Source organism: Chlorocebus sabaeus, chromosome 20 (genome assembly GCF_047675955.1).
Source record: "Chlorocebus sabaeus isolate Y175 chromosome 20, mChlSab1.0.hap1, whole genome shotgun sequence".
In the NCBI taxonomy this organism is placed as follows: domain Eukaryota; kingdom Metazoa; phylum Chordata; class Mammalia; order Primates; family Cercopithecidae; genus Chlorocebus; species Chlorocebus sabaeus.
In genome coordinates, this window is record NC_132923.1 from 120,540,911 (window position 1) to 120,562,079 (window position 21,169).

At 50.4% G+C, this 21,169-nt stretch overlaps 1 protein-coding gene across 1 annotated transcript; it reads left to right on the forward strand.

Moving 5' to 3' along the window:
• The first annotated feature begins 770 nt into the window (after positions 1 to 770).
• On the forward strand, positions 771 to 20,932 carry SPATA21 (spermatogenesis associated 21). The gene is given in 9 exon segments (XM_037984993.2): positions 771 to 845; positions 1,616 to 2,058; positions 2,457 to 2,542; positions 6,934 to 7,071; positions 7,997 to 8,068; positions 8,195 to 8,312; positions 18,775 to 18,950; positions 20,164 to 20,341; positions 20,863 to 20,932. Coding segments are annotated over 9 exon segments (1,344 nt in total). The 3' UTR covers positions 20,921 to 20,932.
• The last annotated feature ends 237 nt before the right edge of the window (positions 20,933 to 21,169 follow it).

Here is a 21,169-nt window from a genome sequence, read left to right on the forward strand (position 1 = left end):
GACGGGGTTTCACCGTGTTAGCCAGGATGGTCTCGATCTCCTGACCTTGTGATCCACCCGTCTCGGCCTCCCAAAGTGCTGGGATTACAGGCTTGAGCCACCGTGCCCGGCCTGTTTTTTTCTTAAAGAAGGAAGATTAGCCGACTTTGGTGGCACACATCTGTAATCCCAGCACTTTGGGAGGCTGAGATAGGAGGATCATTTGAGCCCAGGGGTTTGAGACCAGCCTGGGCAAGACGAGACCCTGTCTCTACAAAAAATTAAAATATTAGCCAGGCCTGGTGGTGAGCACCTGTAGTCTTAGCCACTTGGGAGGCTGAGGTGGGATTATCCCTTGAGCCCAGGAATTCAAGGTGGCAGTGAGCTGAGATCATGTCACTGCATTCCAGCCTGGGCAACAAAATGAGACCCTATTTCTTTCAAAATAAAAGAGGGAAGATGATAATATATTTACATGCTGATAGGAGTAATCTGGTGGGGAAAGCAAAGTTGATAACTTAGGAAGAGAGAGTGTGTAGTAAGCACAGCGCCTTTGATTGGGAGAAAAGCCTGGCCTGGCAGGAGGCAGAATGGGGACAGCCAGTCCCTCTGAGGAGAGGGAATGGGTGCAAGAGAGCCTGGGGTTGCTGAGTGAATGAGAAGCGGGTGTACAGAAATAAAAGAGGCAGCCAAGGTCCTGTCCTCAATAATGCTTACCTACTGGTCAGGAGGGCAGACAACAGGCATGAACAAGGCCAAGTGGTGGGACCGGGAGTAACTCACTCAAGACCATGGCTCAGCCGGGCATGGTGGCTCACACTTGCCATCCCAGCACTTTGTGAGGCCAAGGAGGAGGATCACTTGAGGTCAGGAGTTCCAGACCAGCCTGGGCAACATGGTGAAACCCTGTCTCTACAAAAAATACAAAGATTAGGCCGGGTGCAGTGGCTCATGCCTGTAATCCCAGCACTTTGGGAGGCCAAGGCAGACAGATCACCTGAGGTCAGGAGTTCGAGACCAGCCTGGTCAATGTGGCAAAACCCCGTCTCTGCTAAAAATATAAAAATTAGCTGGGCATGGTGGTACATGCCTGTAGTCCCAGCCACTCAGGAGGCTGAAGCAGGAGAATCTCTTGAACCTGGGAGGTGGAGGTTGCAGTGAGCCAAGATCACACCACTGCACTCCAGCCTGGGAAACACAGCAAGACATCATCTCAAAAAAAAAAAAAAAAAAAAAAAAAGATTAGCTGGGCGTGGTAGTGCGCAGCTGTAGTCCTAGCTACTCTGGAGGCTGAGGTGGGAGGATCACTTGAGCCTGGAAGGTCAAGGCTACAATCAGCTGAGATCACGCCACCGCACTCCAGCCTGAGTGACAGAGCAAAACCGTGTCTCAAAAAACAACAACAACAACAACAACAAGGAAAAAAACCCATGTCACTGGGAGGTAGCAAGTCAAGTGTCAGGGAGGATGTGGGGCAGGAGCACAGTGGGGTGCATGTGAGATTTAGGGTACATCCTCCAAAGGCTCAGAGAGTAAGGGGCAGTCTGAGGATCTCTGGAGAGGGGATGGCCGGGAGGAGCTTTGTGGGACACTCTGGCCTGCTAGAGGCCTCCTGGATCCCCTCCCCTATCCCCAGGAGGTGAGGGACATTGGAGAGAGGCGGGAGCCGGACCGTGTGCAGCAGCAGCCTCAGAAGCCCGTGGTGGCTGCAGGGACACAGAACCTCAGGAAATTCCGGCAGGGCTTCATGAAGTGCTTGCTGGAGGTGGAGAAAGTGGAAGCCTCCCATCGGAGAGCCTTGAAGGCCCGGTCCCTGACAGCCCAGAAGTCCCCCAGGACCCCAACCCCAGTGCCCACCTCATCCCCAAGCCTGCCTCAGACCCCTGCCTCGGCCCCTGCCAGTGGCCCATCGTGGGCCAGGCTGTCAGCTCCTGGGCCAGAGCCTGCCCCCGTGGGAGCCCCGGTCCCCACCTCCACGCCTTGCCCTGTCCTGCTGTGCCCCGCCCTGGACCCGGGCTGGAGAAGGATGGAGCTCTTGCACCACAGCAGCGAGAGAACCCTGAGCTACGCCAAGGCACGGTAGGAGCCCCCGCTGCCCACCTGCCCGCTCCTGAAAGGCCCCAAGATCAGAGCCTTGTCCCGGATGCAGGTCCCTGTCCCTGTACCTGCCTGTTCCCTCATGTGTCCCCCACTCTCCATTTCTCCTCATGTGTCTCCTCTCCGCATCTCCCATGTCTCTGCCTCCTCTCCCATTTCTGACCCCTTTTCCAACTCCCCCGAAGGGGTCTCCCTCTAGCCCCCCCCTCCTCTATCCCACTCCTCCTCTGGGTCTCCTTTTTCCGGCCATTCTTGATCCCTCCTGACTTCCCAAAGCCTCCCCAACGACCTCCTCCTGCAGGCTTCCCCAACCCCTCCCCTAGCTATCAGCAGGGTGGGCGGCTGGATGTTGCCCTGGGCCGGGGTTCTGTCCTCTGCAGGCAGGAGCCGGAAGAGCAGAGCCTCCAAAAGCTGTATCAAAACCGGGAAAAGTCCGAGGAGCAACTGACCCTGAAGCAAGAGGAAGGTGAGGGCAGGGAGGACAGGGAGGTCCCAGCACAGGCAGGACCCTTGGTCCTTGGGGGTTTATAGGTGCAGGGCAGACTGGGGTGTTTTCCAGATCACACGGCTGCTGCCATGCCCACCACAGCCCCGTGTAGCAGATCCAGCAGGGGTTTTCTCCACTTGGCCTGTGGGGCAGGGCAGGGTAAGGGGTTGGCCCCAGCTCACAAAGCTGCTGGGTTGGCGGAGCCAGAACTCATGCTGGGTCAATTTTTTTTTTTTTTTTTTTGAGAAAGAATCTCACTCTGTCGCTCAGGCTGGAGTGCAGTGGCACGATCTCGGCTCACTGCAACATCTGCCTCCAGGGTTTGAACGATTCTCCTACCTCAGCCTCCTGAATAGCTGGGATTACAGGTGTGTGACACCACGCCCAGCTAATTTTTGTATTTTTAGTAGAGACGAAGTTTCACCATATTGGCCAGGCTGGTCTCAAACTCCTGAACTCAACTTATCTACCCACCTCGGCCTCCCAAAATCTGGAATTACAGGTGTGAGCTACCGCGCCCGGCCTTGTGCTAGGTCTTCTGCCTCGAAGTCCAGCGCTCTCCCTGTGCCAGAGCTGCCTCCCTGAGAGAATGACAGAAGCCTTGCAGAGTGCTTTAGGTTTTGGAATAGTTTCTGCTTCCCTTAACCCAAGCCTGCTCCATGGTCCTCTTCAGAGCACCCTGGATGGGAGACAGGGCTCCAGGAACCCTGCCCATCCTAAACAGTCCCTCATCATTAAACAAGGCCACCAGTCTAAGCATGTCCCCCATTCCCACCGCATCTCACCTTCACCAAAAAGTTAAAAAGTTCTGAATGCCTACCCTGCTCTCTAGTGTCCTCAGGACGGGGTCCTGTGACCCCACCCCCATCACCCTGGCCCTAGAAGAATGGATGCACATCCTCCTTCCATCCCCCACTCCTCCCCAAAGCCTGCAACCCTCTTGGCCAAAATGGTCCCTTCCTCTGTCTTCCCTGGATGCTCTCACTGGCTCCCTGTGACCCCATCCTTTAAGTCCACCCCTTTTAGTATTAAAACCCTCTACCATGGCTGGGCACAGTGGCTCATGCCTATAATCCCAGCACTTTGGGAGCCTGAGGCAGGAGGATCGCTTGAGGCCAGGAGTTCAAGACTAGCCTAAGCAACATAGTAAGACCCCCATATCTACAAAAAATTTAAAAATTAGCCATACATAGTGGCATGAGCCTGTAGTCCCAGCTACCCAGGAGCCTGAGGTGGGAGGATCACTTGAGCTCAGGAGTTTGAGGTTATGGTGGGCTATGATTATGCTACTACACTCCAGCCTGGGCGACAGAGCAAGACCCTCTCTTAAAAATAAAATAATATACAACTCCAGCCGGGCGCGGTGGCTCATACCTGTAATCCCCACACTTTGGGAGGCTTAGGTGGGTGGATCACGAGGTCAAGAGTTCGAGACCAGCCTGACCAACATGGTGAAACCCCATCTCTACTAAAAATACAAAAATTAGCCGGGTGTGGTGGTGCGTGCCTGTAATCCCAGCTACTCAGGAGGCTGAGGCATGAGAATCGCTTGAACCGGGGAAGTGGAGGTTGCAGTGAGCTGAGATCGCGCCACTGCACTCCAACCTGGGCAACAGAGCGAGACTCTGTCTCAAAAATAGTAATAATAATAATAATAATATACAACTCCCTAGCCACCTTCCTAAGTGCAGCTCTCCCTGCCCACCTCCTTGAGCAGTTCATGAACAATGTGCCACTTTGACTCAGAGACTCAGGGTCCCACAACTCCCAATCCCTGTCTGGTAATAAAGGGCCGACTGCCCTGCTCTGATGGCTCAAACCATGAGGCATCCTGAGTGATCACACCTGCTTCTGAGAGTTGCTCTGGTTTTTCCTTCTGTGATGTGCCTGCCCACGACAGGTTACCACATGCCCCAACACCAGTCCTAGCCCCACCTCTTCCCCACCATTCAGCGCTGTTTGTCAGAGACTTCCAGGCTAACAGAGGCTATTGTGTGCCAGGCACTGAGTTCTTACAATACCTCCAAGAGGGTGCGCTGTTGTTACGGCCATCGTACAGATATGGAAATGGAGGCTGATGGAAGTGCAGCAACTTGCCCATGCCCAGCGTCCTAGTCAGAGCGGGCTGTCATAACAGAGGACCACAGACTGGATGGCTGAAACAGCAGATATTTCTTTCGTCACAGTTCTGGAGGCTGGAAGTCCAAGATCAGGGTGTCGGCAGGTTGCTTTCTTCTGTGGCCTCCCTGCTTGGCTTGCAGACAGCTGTCTTCTCATTGTCCTCACATGGTCTTTCCTCTGTGAATGGGCAACCCTGGTATCTCTGTGTGTGTCCAAATTTGCATTATTTGTTTATTTACTTATTTGAGGCAGGGCCTTGCTCTGTCACCCAGGCTGGAGTGCAGTAGTGTGATCCTACCTCACTGCAGCCTCTACCTCTGGGGCTCAAGTATTCCTTCCACCTCAGCTTCCTGAGTAGCTGGGACTACAAGCATGTGCCACTGTGCCTGGCTAATTTCTAAAATTTTCTATAGAGACAGAGTTTTTCTTTTTTTTTTTTTGTTTGAGACGGAGTCTCGCTCTGTCGCCCAGGCTGGAGTGCAGTGGCTGGATCTCAGCTCACTGCAAGCTCCGCCTCCCGGGTTCACACCATTCTCCTGCCTCAGCCTCCTGAGTAGCTGGGACTACAAGCACCCGCCACCTCGCCCAGCTAGTTTTTTGTATTTTTTAGTAGAGACGGGGTTTCACCGTGTTAGCCAGGATGGTCTCGATTTCCTGACCTCGTGATCCGCCCGTCTCGGCCTCCCAAAGTGCTGGGATTACAGGCTTGAGCCACCGCGCCCAGCCTAGAGACGGAGTTTCTTATGTTGCTCAGGCTGGTCTCAGACTCCTGGGCTCAAGTGATTCTACTGCCTCAGCTTCCCGAAGTGCTGGGTGGATGGTGTTAGCCATCGCACTTAGCCCAAATTTCCTTTTTGCATGAGGTCTCCAGTTGGATTGGATTGGATTAGGGCACACACTAAAGGCCTCTTTTTAACTTAATCACCTCTTTGAAGGCCCTATCTTCAAACACAGGCAGATTCAGAAGTACTGGGGGTTAGGGCTTCAACATAAGAGCAATCCAGCTTATTAAATGGCAGAGCCAGGCCGGGCACAGTGGCTCATGTGTGTAACTCCAGCACTTTGGGGGACTGAGGCAGGAGGATTGCTTGAGCCTAGGATTTCAAGACCACCCTGGGCAACATAGGGAGACCCCATCTCTACTAAAAATAAAAATTAAAAAAAAAAAAAAGCTGGGCATGGTGGTGTGCACCTGTCATCCGAGCTACTGGGGAGGCGCAGATAGTAGGATCCCTTGAGCCCAGGAGATCCAGGAAGCAGTGAGCCATGATCACACCACTGCACTCCAGCTGGATCAAGAGAGTAAGACCCTCTATTGACTCCAACCCAGATTTTGCCATGGGGCTGAGAAACCTGACACCACACAATCTGACTAGTACACGGCCTTTGTATCACTTGGTGCTGCTCTGGGGTGTTCTCAGACCCTTCCCATCCTCTGGTCTGGTCCACACAATGCAGCAATCCTTTCGACGGCGTTCATCCAGATTGACCAAGGACCAGATCGACCAAGGACCAGGGCGCAGACTTAGTTAGAAAAACTGTCCAGTCATCTAACCTCTGAGCCTCAGTTACATCGTTCTGAGGCTCCCCATCGTTACAATGGGAATAAGCACTCTACTCTTGAGAACATGGCTATAAAGAGTCTAGTCCAGTGTCTGGCACACAGTAGGGTGCCCTAAAGTGGGTGGGCCACTGGCGCTGAGTGAAGGCCACTAATTAGCTGAGCTGTTGGCACCCAAACTAAACCCTTGGCCTGGATTTGGAATAGACAGCAGAGTGAGTCAACAGGATCACAGCCCTTTCTTTTCTTTTTTCTTTTTCTTTCTCTTTCCTCCCTCTCTCCTTCCCTCCCTCTCTCTTTCTCTTTTTTTTTTTTTTGGAGTCTCGCTCTGTCACCCAGGCTGGAGTACGGTGGCGCAATCTCAGCACACTGCAACCTCCGCCTCCCGGGTTCATGCGATTCTCCTGCCTCAGCCTCCCAAGTAGCTGGGACAACAGGCATGCACCACCACGCCCAGCTAAGTTTTGTATTTTTAGTAGAGACAGGGTTTCACCATGTTGGCCAGGCTGGTGATCTGCCTGCCTCGGCCTCCCAAAATGTTGGGATTACAGGCGTGAGCCAACGCATCCGGCTCTTTTATTTTCACTTTTGATGGTGGAGGCGGCTGGCAGGAGGGCGGTTGGGGTGATGGGATGAACGAGAGAAACAAGAAACGCCCCCACCCCACATAACCCTGCCCTCCCCACAGCCTTCCGCAGCTACTTTGAGATCTTCAATGGCCCTGGTGAGGTGGATGCACAGAGCCTGAAGAACATCCTGCTCCTAATGGGCTTCTCTGTGACGCCGGCCCAGGTGGAGGATGCCCTGATGAGTGCTGATGTCAATGGTGAGTAGCAGAGGGCTCCACTCTGCGTCCCAAGCAGGGCCTGCTTCACTGGCTTGAAGCCTGTGCAGTTGCATGAGGCTCTGCACCTAAAGGATCCCGTGCTTGGTTTAATGCTCTGCTGTCACAGTCTAGAAATGCCTTTGTTGTTCTTGTTGTTTGAGACGAGGTCTGGCTCTGTTGCTCAGGCTGAGTGTAAAGCTGTGATCCCTGCTCACCACAGCCTCAACCTCCTAGGCTCAAGCAATCCTGCCACCTCAGACTCCTGAGTCTGAGGGACTATAGGCGCACTACCGCGCCTGGCTAATTTTTTATTTTTTGTAGAGGTAGGGTCTTTGTTGCCCAGGCTGGTCTCAAACTCCTGGACTCCAGGAATCTGCCTGCCTCAGCCTCTCAAAGTGCTGGGATTTCAGGTGTGAGCCACTGCGCCCAACATCATATAAATTCTTAACAATTTTTTTTTTTTTTTTTTTGCTTTTTTTGTTTGTTTGTTTTTGCAACACAGTCTTGCTTTGTCGCCCAGGCTGGAGTGCAGTGGCACCATCTTGGCTCACTGAAACCTCTGCCTCCTAGGTTCAAGCGATTCTCCTGCCTCAGCCTCCCGAATATCTGGGATTACAGGTGTGCGCCAACACTCCTAGCTAATTTTTGTATTTTTAGTACAGATGGGGTTTCACCATGTTGGCCAGGCTGGTCTCAAACTCCTGACCTCAGGTGATCCACGCACCTCGCCTCCCAAACTGCTACGATTACAGGTGTGAGCACTTTCAGCTTCCACTTTCCTGTGTGCCCCATGTTGTCTGCATTGAGTATGCACTGCTTGATAATCAGACCCAGAGAGTAACTTCTAATAACCACGCCTGGGCTGCAAGGCATGGACCTGTTCCGAAGGTCCCTGCCCACCCACTTACTCCTCTGGCCTCCACAGGAGATGGTCATGTGGATTTCAAAGACTTCTTGGCTGTGATGACAGACACCAGGCGCTTCTTCTGCTCTGTGGGTGAGCAGGGATGAGCCCAGGGTAGTCAGAACTGGAGGAGGAGCTGCTGGGAGGCTGCTTGTGGGGAAAGGAGAGGGCATTCAGGACTTCCCTGTGGTAATGGCAGCCACTATCCCTTGTCTCCAGAACAGAACGCCCTGACGGACATGGCTCCCCACAACCCCCACACTCTGCTCTTTGAGATCCTGTCCCTGCTGGTAGAGATGCTGGCCTTACCAGAGGCAGTCTTAGAGGAAATCACAAAGTGAGTGGGGCTGGTTGTTGGGGATGAAGGGTTGTGGACACAGAGGTGGCATCTAGCATTTTGGCACTGAGAACTTTTGGTAGTTATGACTTCTAGTCACAAGTGAAAGAAACTGGAGGCTGAAGCACGAGAATCGCTTGAACCCAGGAGGTGGAGGTTGCAGTGAGCTGAGACTGCACCACTGCACTTCAGCATGAGTGACAGAATGAGACTCTGTCACAAAAAAAAAAAACAAAAAACAAAAAAAAAAGTGAAAGAAACTAGAATAAAACTGGCTGAAGCAAAAGGGGAATGTATGGCTCAAATCACTGGTTGGGGCCTCAGGACTGGCGGGATCCCAGAGACCAAATGATACCAGTAAGGCTTTCTCTCTCCACCTATCCATGTCTATGCATTGGCTTTGAGCTCAGCTAGGCTCTCCCTACAGAGGGAGGGATTCCCATGGAGCTGGCGGCCCCATGCTCACACCCTCCTAGTGCAGCAAGAGGAATTCTTCCCTGCAGCACCCATCAAGCAGTCCCAGGAAAGGAATTTGATGGACCCTACCTGGGCCAGAAGACACAAAAGCCTCCACGTGTCTCCAGGGCAGGTGGGTGGATAGGTAGTGGTTCATCTAAGAAAGAGATAGCCATAGGTGAAACAACATGAACATTCCAGGGTTAGAAGCAAAGGGTGAAGGCAGAACAGTCCAGCTGATCTTCAAATAGCAGTTTTAGGCCCTCACGCTTCAGAGGAGCCTGAGCCTTCATTTCCTGTCTTTGAAATGAACATATTTTAATGCTTGTTGCTCAGTAAATGCTAGCTTTCAACAGAGGTGAAAGCCTGTCGCCCAGGCTGGAGTGTTAGTGATACAATCACGACTCACTACAGCCTCGACCCCCTAGGCTCAATCTATCCTCCCACCTCGGTTTCCCTAGTAGCTGGGATTACAGGCGCATGCCACCATGTGTGGCTTCCCAAAGTGCTGGGATTACAGGCATGAGCCACCATGTCCAGCCAAAAGGCACTTTGTTGCTGGGCAAGGTGGTGTGTGCCTGTAGTCTAGCTACTCAGGAGGCTAAAGGGGAAGGACTGCTTGAGCCTGGGAGTTCGAGACTGCAGTCAGCTATGATGGCACCACTGCACTCCAGCCTCGGTGACAGAGTGAAAGTCCATCTCTTAAAAAAAAGAAAAGGAAAGCCAGGCGTGGTGGCTCACGCCTGTAATCCCAGCACTTTGGGAGGCCGCAGCGGGCGAATCACAAGGTCAGGAGACCAAGACCATCCTGGCTAACACAGTGAAACCTCATCTCTACTAAAAATACAAAAAGTTAGCTGGGCGTGGTGGCGGGCGCTTGTAATCCCAGCTACTCAGGAGGCTGAGGCAGAAGAATCACTTGAACCCGGGAGGCAGAGGTTGCAGTGAGCCGAGATTGCACCACTGCACTCCAGCCTGGGGGACAGAATGAGATTCTGTCTCAAAAAAAAAAAAAAAAAAGGAAGAAAGGAGGGAAGGAGGGAAGGAGGGAAGGAGGGAAGGAGGGAAGGAAGGAAGGAAGGAAGGAAGGAAGGAAGGAAGGAAGGAAGGAAGGAAGGAAGGAAGGAAGGAAAGGGGAATTTGGAGTTCTGTCTGTGCCTCTTACTAGTTCAGTAGCCTTGGGCAAATTGCTTTCTCTCGATTCAGTTTCTTCATCTGTAAAATAAGGGCATGTTTCCTCAACTCTTCAATGCAAGTGATGGAAGGATATGAGGACAGGAGCGTATCTCACAGAATTGAGCCTATAGGAACCAGGCTTTCAGCCTGCTGGGGTCTCCTCTCAGTGCATCACACAAAGGCTTGTCCTTGCCAATCAGTAAGTTGGACTAATTTTTTTCCTACCACAGCCTAGGCCTTTTCCACATGGGCCAGAGAAAGGGGAATGAGTTCAGCCTGTTCCAGCAAGAACAATTTAGCAACTCCAAAGACAAGAGATTTTTTCCAGCTGGGCACAGTGGCTCATGCCTGTAATTCCAGCACTGTGGAGGCTGAGGCAGGTGGGTCACCTGAGGTCAGGAGTTCGAAACCAGCCTAGCCAACATGGTGATACCCTGTCTCTACTACTAATACAAAAATTAGCCGGGCATGGCGGTGGGTGCCTGTAATCCCAGCTACTCAGGAGGCTAAGGCAGGAGAGAATCATTTGAACTCAGGAGGCGGAGGTTACAGTCAGCTGAGATCACGCCAGTGCACTCCAGCCTGGGCAACAAGAGCAAAACTCTGCATACAATACAGTACAATACAATTCGATTGTTTGTAACATAAAGGATAAATGCTTCAGGGGATGGTTACCCTTGAAGTCTCACTCACTCTATTGCCTAAACTGGAGTATCCATTGTGAAAATATATATATATATATATATATATATTTTTTTTTTTTTTTTTGAGACAGTCTCACTCTGTCGCCCAGGCTGGAGTGTAATGGCGCGACCTCAGCTCACCACAAGCTCTGCCTCCCAGGTTCAAGCAATTCTCCTGCTTCAGCCTCCCAAGTAGCTGGGATTACAGGCACCCGCCACCATGCCTGGCTAATTTTTGTATTTTTAATAGAGACAGTGTTTCTCCATGTTGACCAGGCTGGTCTTGAACTCCTGACCTCAGGTGATCCACCTGCCTCGGCCTCCCATGGTGCTGGGATTACAGGTGTGAGCCACCATGCTCGGCCTCTTTTACTTTTAGATATACAATTAAATTATTATTGACTATAGTCACCTTGTTGTGCTAATAGTTGATCTTATTCATTCTTTCTGTTTCTTTGGTACCCACTCAGCATATTTTTATTATTTTACTTTATTTTAATTTTTGAGATTGAGTTTTGCTCTTGTTGCCCAGGCTGGAGTGCAATGCCACAATCTCGGCTCACCGCAACCTCCGCCTCCCGGGTTCAAGCAATTGTCCTGCCTCAGCCTCCCAAGTAGCTGAGATTACAGGCATGTGCCACCATGCCTGGCTAATTTTGTATTTTTAGTAGAGATGGGGTTTCACTATGTTGGTCAGGCTGGTCTCAAACTCCTGACCTCAGGTGATCCGCCCACCTTGGCCTCCCAAAGTGCTGGGATTACAGGTATGAGCCAATGTGCCTGGCTTTTTTTTTTTTTTTTTTTTTTTTTTTTGAGGCAGAGTCTTGCTCCACTGCCCAGGCTGGAGTGCAGTGGCACAATCTTGACTCACTGCAACCTCTCCCTCCTGGGTTCAAGCAATTCTTCTGCTTCAGTCTCTGGAGTAGCTGGGACTACATGGGCACACCACCATGCCAGGCTAATTTTTGTATTTTTAGTAGAGATGGGGTTTTACAGGCTGGTCTCAGATTCCTGACGTCAACCTATCTGCCCACCTCAGCCTCCCAAAGTTCTGGGGTTCACTTTTCTTTGATTATTTATTATTATTTTTTCAGACGGAGTCTCGCTGTGTCACTCAGGTTGGAGTGCAATGGCGCGATCTTGGCACACTGCAACCTCCGCCTCTGGGTTCAAGAGATTCTCCTGCCTCAGCCTCCCAAGTAGCTGGGATTACAGGCACCCACCACCATGCCTGGCTAATTTTTCTATTTTTAGTAGAGACAGGGTTTTACCATGTTGGCCAGGCTGGTCTTGACTTCCTGTCCTCAGGTGATCCACCCACCTCAACTTCCCGATGTGCTGGAATTACAGGCGTGAGTCACTGTGCCCGGCCTCTTCAATTATTTTTTCATTCTGTTCCTCAGACTTGATTATTCCATTGTCCTATCATCAAGTTCACAGATTCTTCTGCCTGCTCAAATGTACCTTGAATCCCTCTAGTAAAATTTTCATTTCAATTATTATACTTTCCAACTCCAGACTGAAAAGTAATTACTCCACTGTCCTATCTTCAAGTTCACTGATTCTTCTGCCTGCTCCAATCTGCCTTGAATCCCTCTAATGAAACTTTCATTTGAGTTACTGTACTTTCCAACTCCACAATCTTTTTGGTTTCTTGTTTGGATTTTTTTTAATCTCTTTTGTACTTCCATCTTGATCATATATTGTTTTCTTGACTTTCTCCAAGTCTTCCTTTAGTTCTCTGAGCATCTTTTAAGAGAGTTGTTTTATAAAGATTTTGTCTAGAAGATCTGCTGTCAGGTACTTTTCAGGGACTGTTTCTGTTTTTTTCCTTTAAATGGCCATGCTTTCCTGTTTCTTTGAATGACTATGATTTTTTGCTGAAAACTGGACATTTGAATCTAATAATGTGGTAACTATGAAAATAAGATTCTCCCCCTTCCTCAGAGTTTGCTGGGTTTTGTTACCGTTTGCTTATTTATTTTTGTTATTGTTGTTGTTGCAGACTGTCTCTGTGCCAAAGAGCAGTCTAAGGCATACATTTAAGGTCTTCTCAGGTTTTTCTGAACCTGTGCCTTTCCCTAGAAACTGGGGTTGCTTTCTAACTTTCCCCCATATATGCGGTTGCTTTTGAATGTCTTAATCTTTAATGTCTGTCTCTGAAAAGGGTGAAAAGAGAAAAATGAAGTGGGGAACAGGGCACTGGCCCTTTACATTTCCTAGAAGTCACTTCAGCTGGAAGGGGGCATGGCTTACCAAAAACAAACAAACAAAAAATACACACAGGGGCAAGGGCTTGCAACAATGTGAGGAGGTGCAACAGCCCCTCACTGCACCTTTGCAAAGCCCATCGCTTTGCACCTTTGTTTTCAGAAGCAGCCGTTTGTGATCAGAGCACAATTCCCAGTATTTTGGAGGACAGGGTCCTTTTTGCCTACCCTGGCTCCAGCAAGCCAAGCTGCTCCTGGAATCCATGCACATCTGCCTCCCAGGGGCTGGAAATGGAAGATAAATAGCTGATATTGTGCTAAAAGCTTAACTTGACCAAAATTAAGTGCAATTTGCAATCCAAACCTTCCTCTGGATGGTGCAAGACTCCAGAGTTCTAAAATAGTATGACAGATTCTGCCAGCGCAATTGTTGTGTAGGTTTGAAGACAGATTCCTGGTGCTTCCCACTCCACCATCTTCCCCTAATATGATCTTAAGTCCATCCAGTGAATTTTTCACTTTGGGTATTGCTGTTCTGGTATTTTTTGTAGATACAGGGTTTTGCCATGTTGTCCAGGCTGGTCTTGAACTGGGCTCAAGCAATCCTCCTGCCTCAGCCTCCCAAAGTGCTGGGCTCAGAAAAACCTGAGAAGACCTTAAGTTTATACGTTAGGCTGATCTTTGGCACAGAGACAGCCTACAACAACAACAAAAATAAATACACAAATAAACAGTAACAAAAACCAGCAAACTCTGAGGAAGGGGGAGAATCTTATATCCATAGTTACCACATTATCAGATTCCAATGTCCAGTTTTCAGGAAAAAAATCACAGTCATTTAAAGAAACAGTGAGCCACTGCACCTGGCCAGGTATTGTATTTTTCATGTTTAGAAATTTTATCTGACCAGGTGTGATTTATGGTATTTGCACTGCAATCGTACAATCTCTTTTCATCATTTTCCCTTTCCTTCGCCTCTCTCCTGCATTATATCTCCTGCTTTCTTTTTCTTTTGAGGCTGAGTTTCACTCTTGTTGCCCAGGCTGGAGTGCAGTGGCGCCATGTCGGCTCCCTGCAACCTCCGCCTCCTGGGTTCAAGCGATTCTCCTGCCTCGGTCTCCCCAGTAGCTAGGATTACAGGCATGCACCACCCCACGCCCAGCTAATTTTTGTGTTTTTAGTAGAGAAGGGTTTCACCATGTTTGCCAGCCTGGTCTTGAACTCCTGACCTCAGTTGATCCTCCTGCCTCAGCCTCCCAAAGTGCTGGGATGATAGGTGTGAGCCACTGCACCTGGCCAGGATCTCCTGCTTTCTGAAATCACATCTTTTTCTTTTTTGGTTTATGTTCTCACTTTGGAAGAACATGTCCTCCAGTAGCTTCTTGGGAAAGGACGCATGGGAGGTAATATTATCTATGATGACAAATGTGTTTATTCTATCCTCATACTAACTGGACAGTTTAGCTGGGTATAGAATTTTAGGCTCATGTCTTAGTTAAGAAATAGACCCCAATACACTGTAGTTCAAAAAGACAGGAGTTTACTCTCTTATACTGACAGTTCGCAGGAAGCAGGCAGGAAGACAAAGTTACCGAGGCACCGAGTTTGTTTCCAATTCATTGTTCCACTATTCCCTAGTCAATGCTAAACCAACTTATCAGCAACACACCTGAATTCAAGCCCTCAAGAAGGGGAAAAGAGGAAGCAGAGAGCAAAGGATTTCCTCTGAAATTGTGACTGAGAAAGCTGCACACACTCTGCTGTGTCCTGTTGGCTCCTGAGGGGTGAAGTTATTTTCTAGTCCATCTGTTTCACTCAGAGTGTTGCCTTTTGGGAGTTTCAGTTTTATACAAGTGATCTAGATCCAACCTTGCACTACATGAGGGCCCTGGAATTAGTTTTCTATCTTCTATGTATGAGGCCCATTAAAACCGCAAATCCTAGGCCCCAAAGATAGGCAAAGGCCCTAGCAGAGCCATCAGTTTAAGCCCTAAGGCTTCCCAAACTCTGAGTAGCATGCCCACCCCTCATCACTGCTTACAAAGCCCCAGATGCTATGGCCCTGCCATCTCACTGCCCGTATCTCTTCCTCTCCACCACTCACACATCAGGCCCCAGCCTCTCCAGTCTCCTTGCTGTCCCAAGCTCTTTCCTACACCTCCCAGCCTTTTCAGAGGCCACTCCTCTGCCTGAAGACTCTTCCTCCTGATACCCATTCAGTTTGTTTCCTCCGCCATCCTGTTCAAATGTCACCTCTGAGACCTTTGCTTACCACTTTGAGCAAAATAGTCCCTTATCGCTACCTCCTACCCTTCTACTTTTCCTCAGGGCACCCAGCACTCCTAAAATGGCATTTTTCTTGAGACAGGGTCTTGCTCTGTCGTTGCCCAGGCCGCAGTGCAGTGGCATGATGACAGCTCGCTGCAGCCTTGACCTCCCAGCTCAAGCAATCCTCTCGTGTCAGCCTCTTGAGTAGCTGGGACTACAGGCACATGTCACCATGCCTGGCTAGTTTCAAAATTTCTTGTAGGGTGTCTCACTGTGTTGCCCAGGCTGGTCTCAAACTCCTGGGCTTAAGTGATCCTCCCACCTTGGTCTCCCAAAGTGCTGGGATTACAAGCATGAACCCCACCATGCCTGGCCTATATTTTTATTTATTTGTTTATGGTCTGACTGTGGGGAAAAGAAAGAAAGATCAAATTGTTACTGTGTCTATGTAGAAAGAAGTAGATATAAGAGACTCCATTTTGTTCTATACTAAGAGAAATTCTTCTTCCTTGAGATGCTGTTAATCTGCAACCCTAGCCCCAACCCTGTGCTTGCAGAGACATGTGCTGTGTTGACTCAAGGTTTAATGGATTTAGGGCTGTGCAGGATGTGCTTTGTTTAAAAAAGTGCTTGAAGGCAGTATGCTTGTTAAAAGTCATCACCATTCTCTAATTTCAAGTACCCAGGGACACAATACACTGTGGAAGGTCACAGGGACCTCTGCCTAGGAAAGCCAGGTATTGACCAAGGTTTCTCCCCATGCGATAGCCTGAGACATGGCCTCGTGGGAAGGGAAAGACCTGACTGGTCTGTGCTGAGGAGGATTAGTGAAAAGAGAAAGGCCTCTTTGCAGTTGAGATAAGATGAAGTCATCTGTCTCCTGCTTGTCCCTGGGAATAGAATGTCTTGGTGTAAAACCCACTGTATGTTCTATTTACTGAGATAGGAGAAAACCGCCTTAGGGCAGGAGGTGAGACGTGCTAGCGGCAATACTGCTCTTTAACCCACCACTGCTGTGTCTGTGTATGTGCACATCAAAGCACAGCACCTTTTCTTAAACTTAATTATGACACAGACCTTTGTTCACGTTTTCCTGCGGACTCTCTCCCCACTATTACCGTATTGTCTATTACCGTATTGTCCTGCCACATCCCCCTCTCCAAGATGGTAGAGATAATGATCAATAAATACTGAGGGAACTCAATAGTGCCGGCATGGGTCTCGCGTCTCTGAGCACAGGTCCCCTGGGCCCACTTTTCTCTATACTTTGTCTCTGTGTCTCTTTCTTTTCTCTTTTTTTTTTTTTTTTTTTTTGAGACGGAGTCTTGCTCTGTCGCCCGGGCTGGAGTGCAGTGGCCGGATCTCGGCTCACTGCAAGCTCCGCCTCCCGGCTTCACGCCATTCTCCTGCCTCAGCCTCCCGAGTAGCTGGGACTACAGGCGCCCGCCACCTCGCCCGGCTAGTTTTTTGTATTTTTTAGTAGAGACGAGGTTTCACCGTGTTAGCCAGGATGGTCTCGATCTCCTGACCTCGTGATCCACCCGTCTCGGCCTCCCAAAGTGCTGGGATTACAGGCTTGAGCCACCGCGCCCGGCCCTCTTTCTTTTCTCAAGTCTCTCGTTCCACCAGACGAGAAACACCCACAGGTGTGGAGGGGCTGGCCACCCCTTCACTGACTCTGATGTGGGAAACGATCCCAGGAGGCAGGAATAAGGGAAGGGATGCCGCAAAGAAGGAGGAGCCAATTCAAGGATGTGTTACTGAGTCAAGTGCCTCCTAGAATCTTCTGAGGAAACTAAGAATGGCAGCTCAGGGCTGGGTGTGGTAACTCACGTCTGTAATCCCAGCACTTTGGGAGGCCAAGGCAGGTGGATCACAAGGTCAGGATTTTGAGACCAGCCTGGGCCAACATGTTGAAACCCTGTCTAAACTAAAGATACAAAAAATTAGCTGGGCATGTAATCCCAGCTACTCGGGAGGCTGGGGCAGGAGAATCGCTTGAACCCGGGAGGCGGAGGTTGCAGTGAGCTGAGATTGCGCCATTGCACTCCAGCCTGGACGACAGGGCGAGACTCCGTCTCAAAAGAAAAGACCAGCCTGGTCAACCTGATGAAACCCCAGTCTCTACTAAAAATACAAAAAATTAGCTGGGTGTGGTGACGGATGCCTGTAATTCCAGCTACTTGGGAATTTGAAGCAGGAGAATCGCTTGAACCCAGGAGGCGGAGGTTGCTGTGAGCCGAGATTGCACCACTGCACTCCAGCCTGGGAAACAAAAGCGAAACCCTATCTCAAAAAAAAAAAAAAAAAAGGCAGCTCAGAACTGCCAGGAGAGGAAAGGGAAAAGCCTGTACAGCTCATCTACTAACACCTTTAGTAAGGTGCCCCACAGGTGCTTAACTCCCCTGCACTTCTGAGAATCCCCTGTGTCAGAGAATCCCTGGGGCAGGAAGCAATAGGCTCACGTCTGAGGTGGGACCCATAGGGTCATCCCTGTGCAAAGTTAGCTGAAGCCTGTGTGAAAGGGGCCACTGCAGCACCCTTGGCCCAAGGTGTTAGTAGATGGCTGGGGTAAGAGGTGGGGCTGAGGCTATGATACAGGGACACTGTGTGGATGTCTCCTTCACTCTTTTCCAATCACTTAGAAGAGTGGCCAGGACACAGTGAACACTCAGTGAATACTTACTGAATGAATGATGTCGCAGTCTAGTGGGGGAAAAGACAAGCAGTGAGTTAAGAAAATCAAGCGGGTTGCAGGGGGTATATAATTGGGTAACTACAGGTTGCAGGGGCCTCCAGCAGGAGCCTAGTTACTCTGTACGGTAGGAGTGGGGATACGACAGAGAAGACTTTCTGGAGCAGAGAGTCCCTAACCTGAAATATGGAAGATGAGCAGGAGTTAATTGCACAGATAAGTACTTGCACATCTAAGTAAATGTATCAGTGATAAAATCATAGGTAATCATAGGTAATGCAGTGGCTCATGCCTGTAATCCCAACACTTTGGGAGGCCAAGGTGGAAGGATAGTTTGAGGCAAGGAGTTTGTGACCAGCCTGGGCAACACAGCGAGACCACGTCTCTACACAAAATAAAAAAATTAGCTGGGCGTGGTGATTGGTGCCTATGGTCCCAACTACTCGAGAGGCTAGGGCAGGAGGCTCAGTTGAGCCCAGGAGTTCAAGGCTGTAGTGAGGCCATGTTCATGCCACTGTACTCCTGCCTGGGCAACAGAGTGAGACTCTTGTCTCCCCACCACGCCCCTCCCCAAAATAATAGGTAACATGTACAAAGCATTTTTCGTGAGCCAGACACCATGCTGCGTGCTTGAGGCTGTGTTAATTCATCCTTGTTATTTAATCCTAAGGCATGTGAACTGTTTTATCTGTTTTACCCAATGGAAACTCAAAGCTCAGAGAAGTCAAGTCACTTGCATTGACAGAGTAGAGAGAACCTCTTTCCTCCATTTTACACAGGGCAACTAAGGTCCAGAGCAGGGCAGTGACTTGCTCATGGTCACAGAAAGCTAAGGGCTGAGCTGGGACTAGAATCCAGGTTTCCTGACTCTTGGGCTTGTGTTCCTGCTCCAGAGCAGGCCAGAGATAGGGCTGAGGAGGAGAAGGGTGAATTAAACACAGCCAGGCTGAGATGGGTGGGCACTGCCTCCCCAGCTACTACCAGAAAAAGCTGAAGGAAGGCACCTGCAAGGCCCAGGAGATGGAAGCGGCCATAGGCCGGCTGCGGTTGCAGAAGCAGCTTCCCTATAACCCCCAGCAAGAAGAGAGCTCAGAAGTCCCAGAACGAAAGGTCCTCAGTATCCTCAGCCGGCTGAAGCAGCAGAACTATGGTGAGGCCCCTGGGCAGGGTGGGATGGGCTAGGGTTGGGGCTCTGCTGTCTTGCCCATCTGGCTTCCTCTCCTTGGGCCCTCAGGCAGCCAGGCCCAGGGAGCTGAGAGGCCAGTTTCCCACTTTCGGCTTAACTGTGTATATCGGAAAACAGGCTGATAATCACTATTTTCCTTCCAGGCCTATGAAAGTGGCCTCCTGCATTGGACTCCTCCCCTCCTGCCTTAGCCTGAGCACAGGTTGGTCCCATGAGCCAGGACCGAGAAAGAACAGCTGTAGAGACTGGCAATCCCAGCTGTTTATTGAGTGCCCACTGTGCTAGGCCCTTTGCAGATGCTCTGGAATTTAATACTCGATTATAATCATGTATTCACCCCATTTTACAGATTAGAAAAATGAAACTGACCCGGGCATGGTGGTTCACGCCTGTAATCCCAGCACTTTGGGAGGCCAAGGTGGGCACCTAAGGTCAGAAGTTCGAGACCAGCCTGGTCAACATGGTGAAACCCCATCTCTAAAAAACTAGCCGGGCGTGGTGGCGAGCACCTGTAATCCCAGCTGCTCTGGAGGCTGAGGCTGGAGAGTCGCTTGAACCCGGGAGACGGAGGTTGCAGTGAGCTGAGATCATGTCATTGCACTCCAGCCTGGGCAACAAGAGCAAAACTCCATCTCAAAAAAAAAAAAAAAAAAAAAAAAAAAAAAAAAAAAAGAAACTGATGAAGTTAAGCAACTTGCCCAATGCCCCTAGCTAGTGTGTTTTGGAAAGGGGTGTTTATATCCAGGTGTGACCCCAAAACCTATGCTCTTTCCACTGGGCAAGCCTGCCTCCCTTCCCCAGGTACCATTTATTAGACTCCTACTGTGTGCCAAGTAACAGAATAGGAGCTTTGCAGTCTTTCTAGAGTATGCCTACTAGACTTTGCCAGCACCCGTCACAAAGACCTCTGCTCCTTGTTAAGCTGTTACCAGCTCTTATTCTGTGTGCAGCACAGAGCTGAGTGCTTTGCCTATATTTCTCCTTTAATCCGCATCATCAACTCTTGTGAGGTGTGTACCACTATCACCTCCAGCTCAGAAGCTCAGAGAGGTTAAGTGACTTGCCCCAAAGTGCCTAGTCCATTATGTAGCAAAGCCAGGATTTCACCTCAATCTGCCTGCTTCCCAAGGCTAGGCGTGCTCTGAAGCATTCCCCCTTCTGCCTCCTTCTTCACCAGCTCCCAACCTGCAGAGCCCCTATGCCCAGGTGCCCTGCATCCCGCTCTGCCCACGGATGGACAAGAAGATGGTCCGCAGGAAGCCGACCAACCACTATGTGCAAGACCACTGCACAACCCCTGGCCTGGATCCTGACATCCGTAGCCCCTTCTTCCAGTCACGATCTCAAGGAAACAGGTAGGTGCCCAGAGAAAGGGCCCCAGCCTAGGCCCTTCCAGATCCTTCCTTAAGAGGCCCATGGCCTAATGCCTGGGAATCCATCTTTCTAAGAGACCATACCTGAGAGGCTGCTTATTCCAGGGAGGAGAAAGGGTGAAAGGCAAAGAAAAAAAACCTTTGTTGAGGGCCTGTGTACCCGGTAGATTGTTCCACTGAAGCCAGAGTGCTTCTGCTTTCCTGTGTCCGAGACTCAGTGGCACCTAACTGAGGGCTACGAGTTCCCTATGGTTCAACATTAGGACTAGTGGACTGTGCACCTGGGCAGAGGGGAGCGTCTCCCACAGCAGTCCCCCTCCAGGCCGCTGGGGAAGGGTGCCCTGGACTTGGAATCAGGCCCCTAAGCCCGACTGCTGGCTCCATCATTTCTGAGGGGAGGCCTCCTCTCTCTCCTCACTTGGGCATGCACGGATGATTCATGTACTGGCAGAGAGGGAAAGGGCCAAATGTTTCCCACCCTTCTGCCCCATTCCTCTCCCCAGGGAACACAACTCTGACAGCAGAAAGTGGCCCAGCTCTGTGCCTTCTCGAACCCACTGACCCTCTGGAGGCCTGACTCTGGACAGTTGCTCAAGGCCTGCAGACAGATGGGCCACCAGACAGGAGCTGCTGCTGGAATGTGCTTTTGTGGCCTGGTAAGCTAATAAACACCAATAACTTCAGCCTCTGTGCCTCTTGCCAAGGAAGGCCCTCAAGCTGTCACCCCAGCCACCCCTGGGCTCTGAGTGTAGGGTTCCACCTCGAAGCCCTGCCCAGGGTTGGGGTTTCTGCTACAGGTGCCCCTGCATG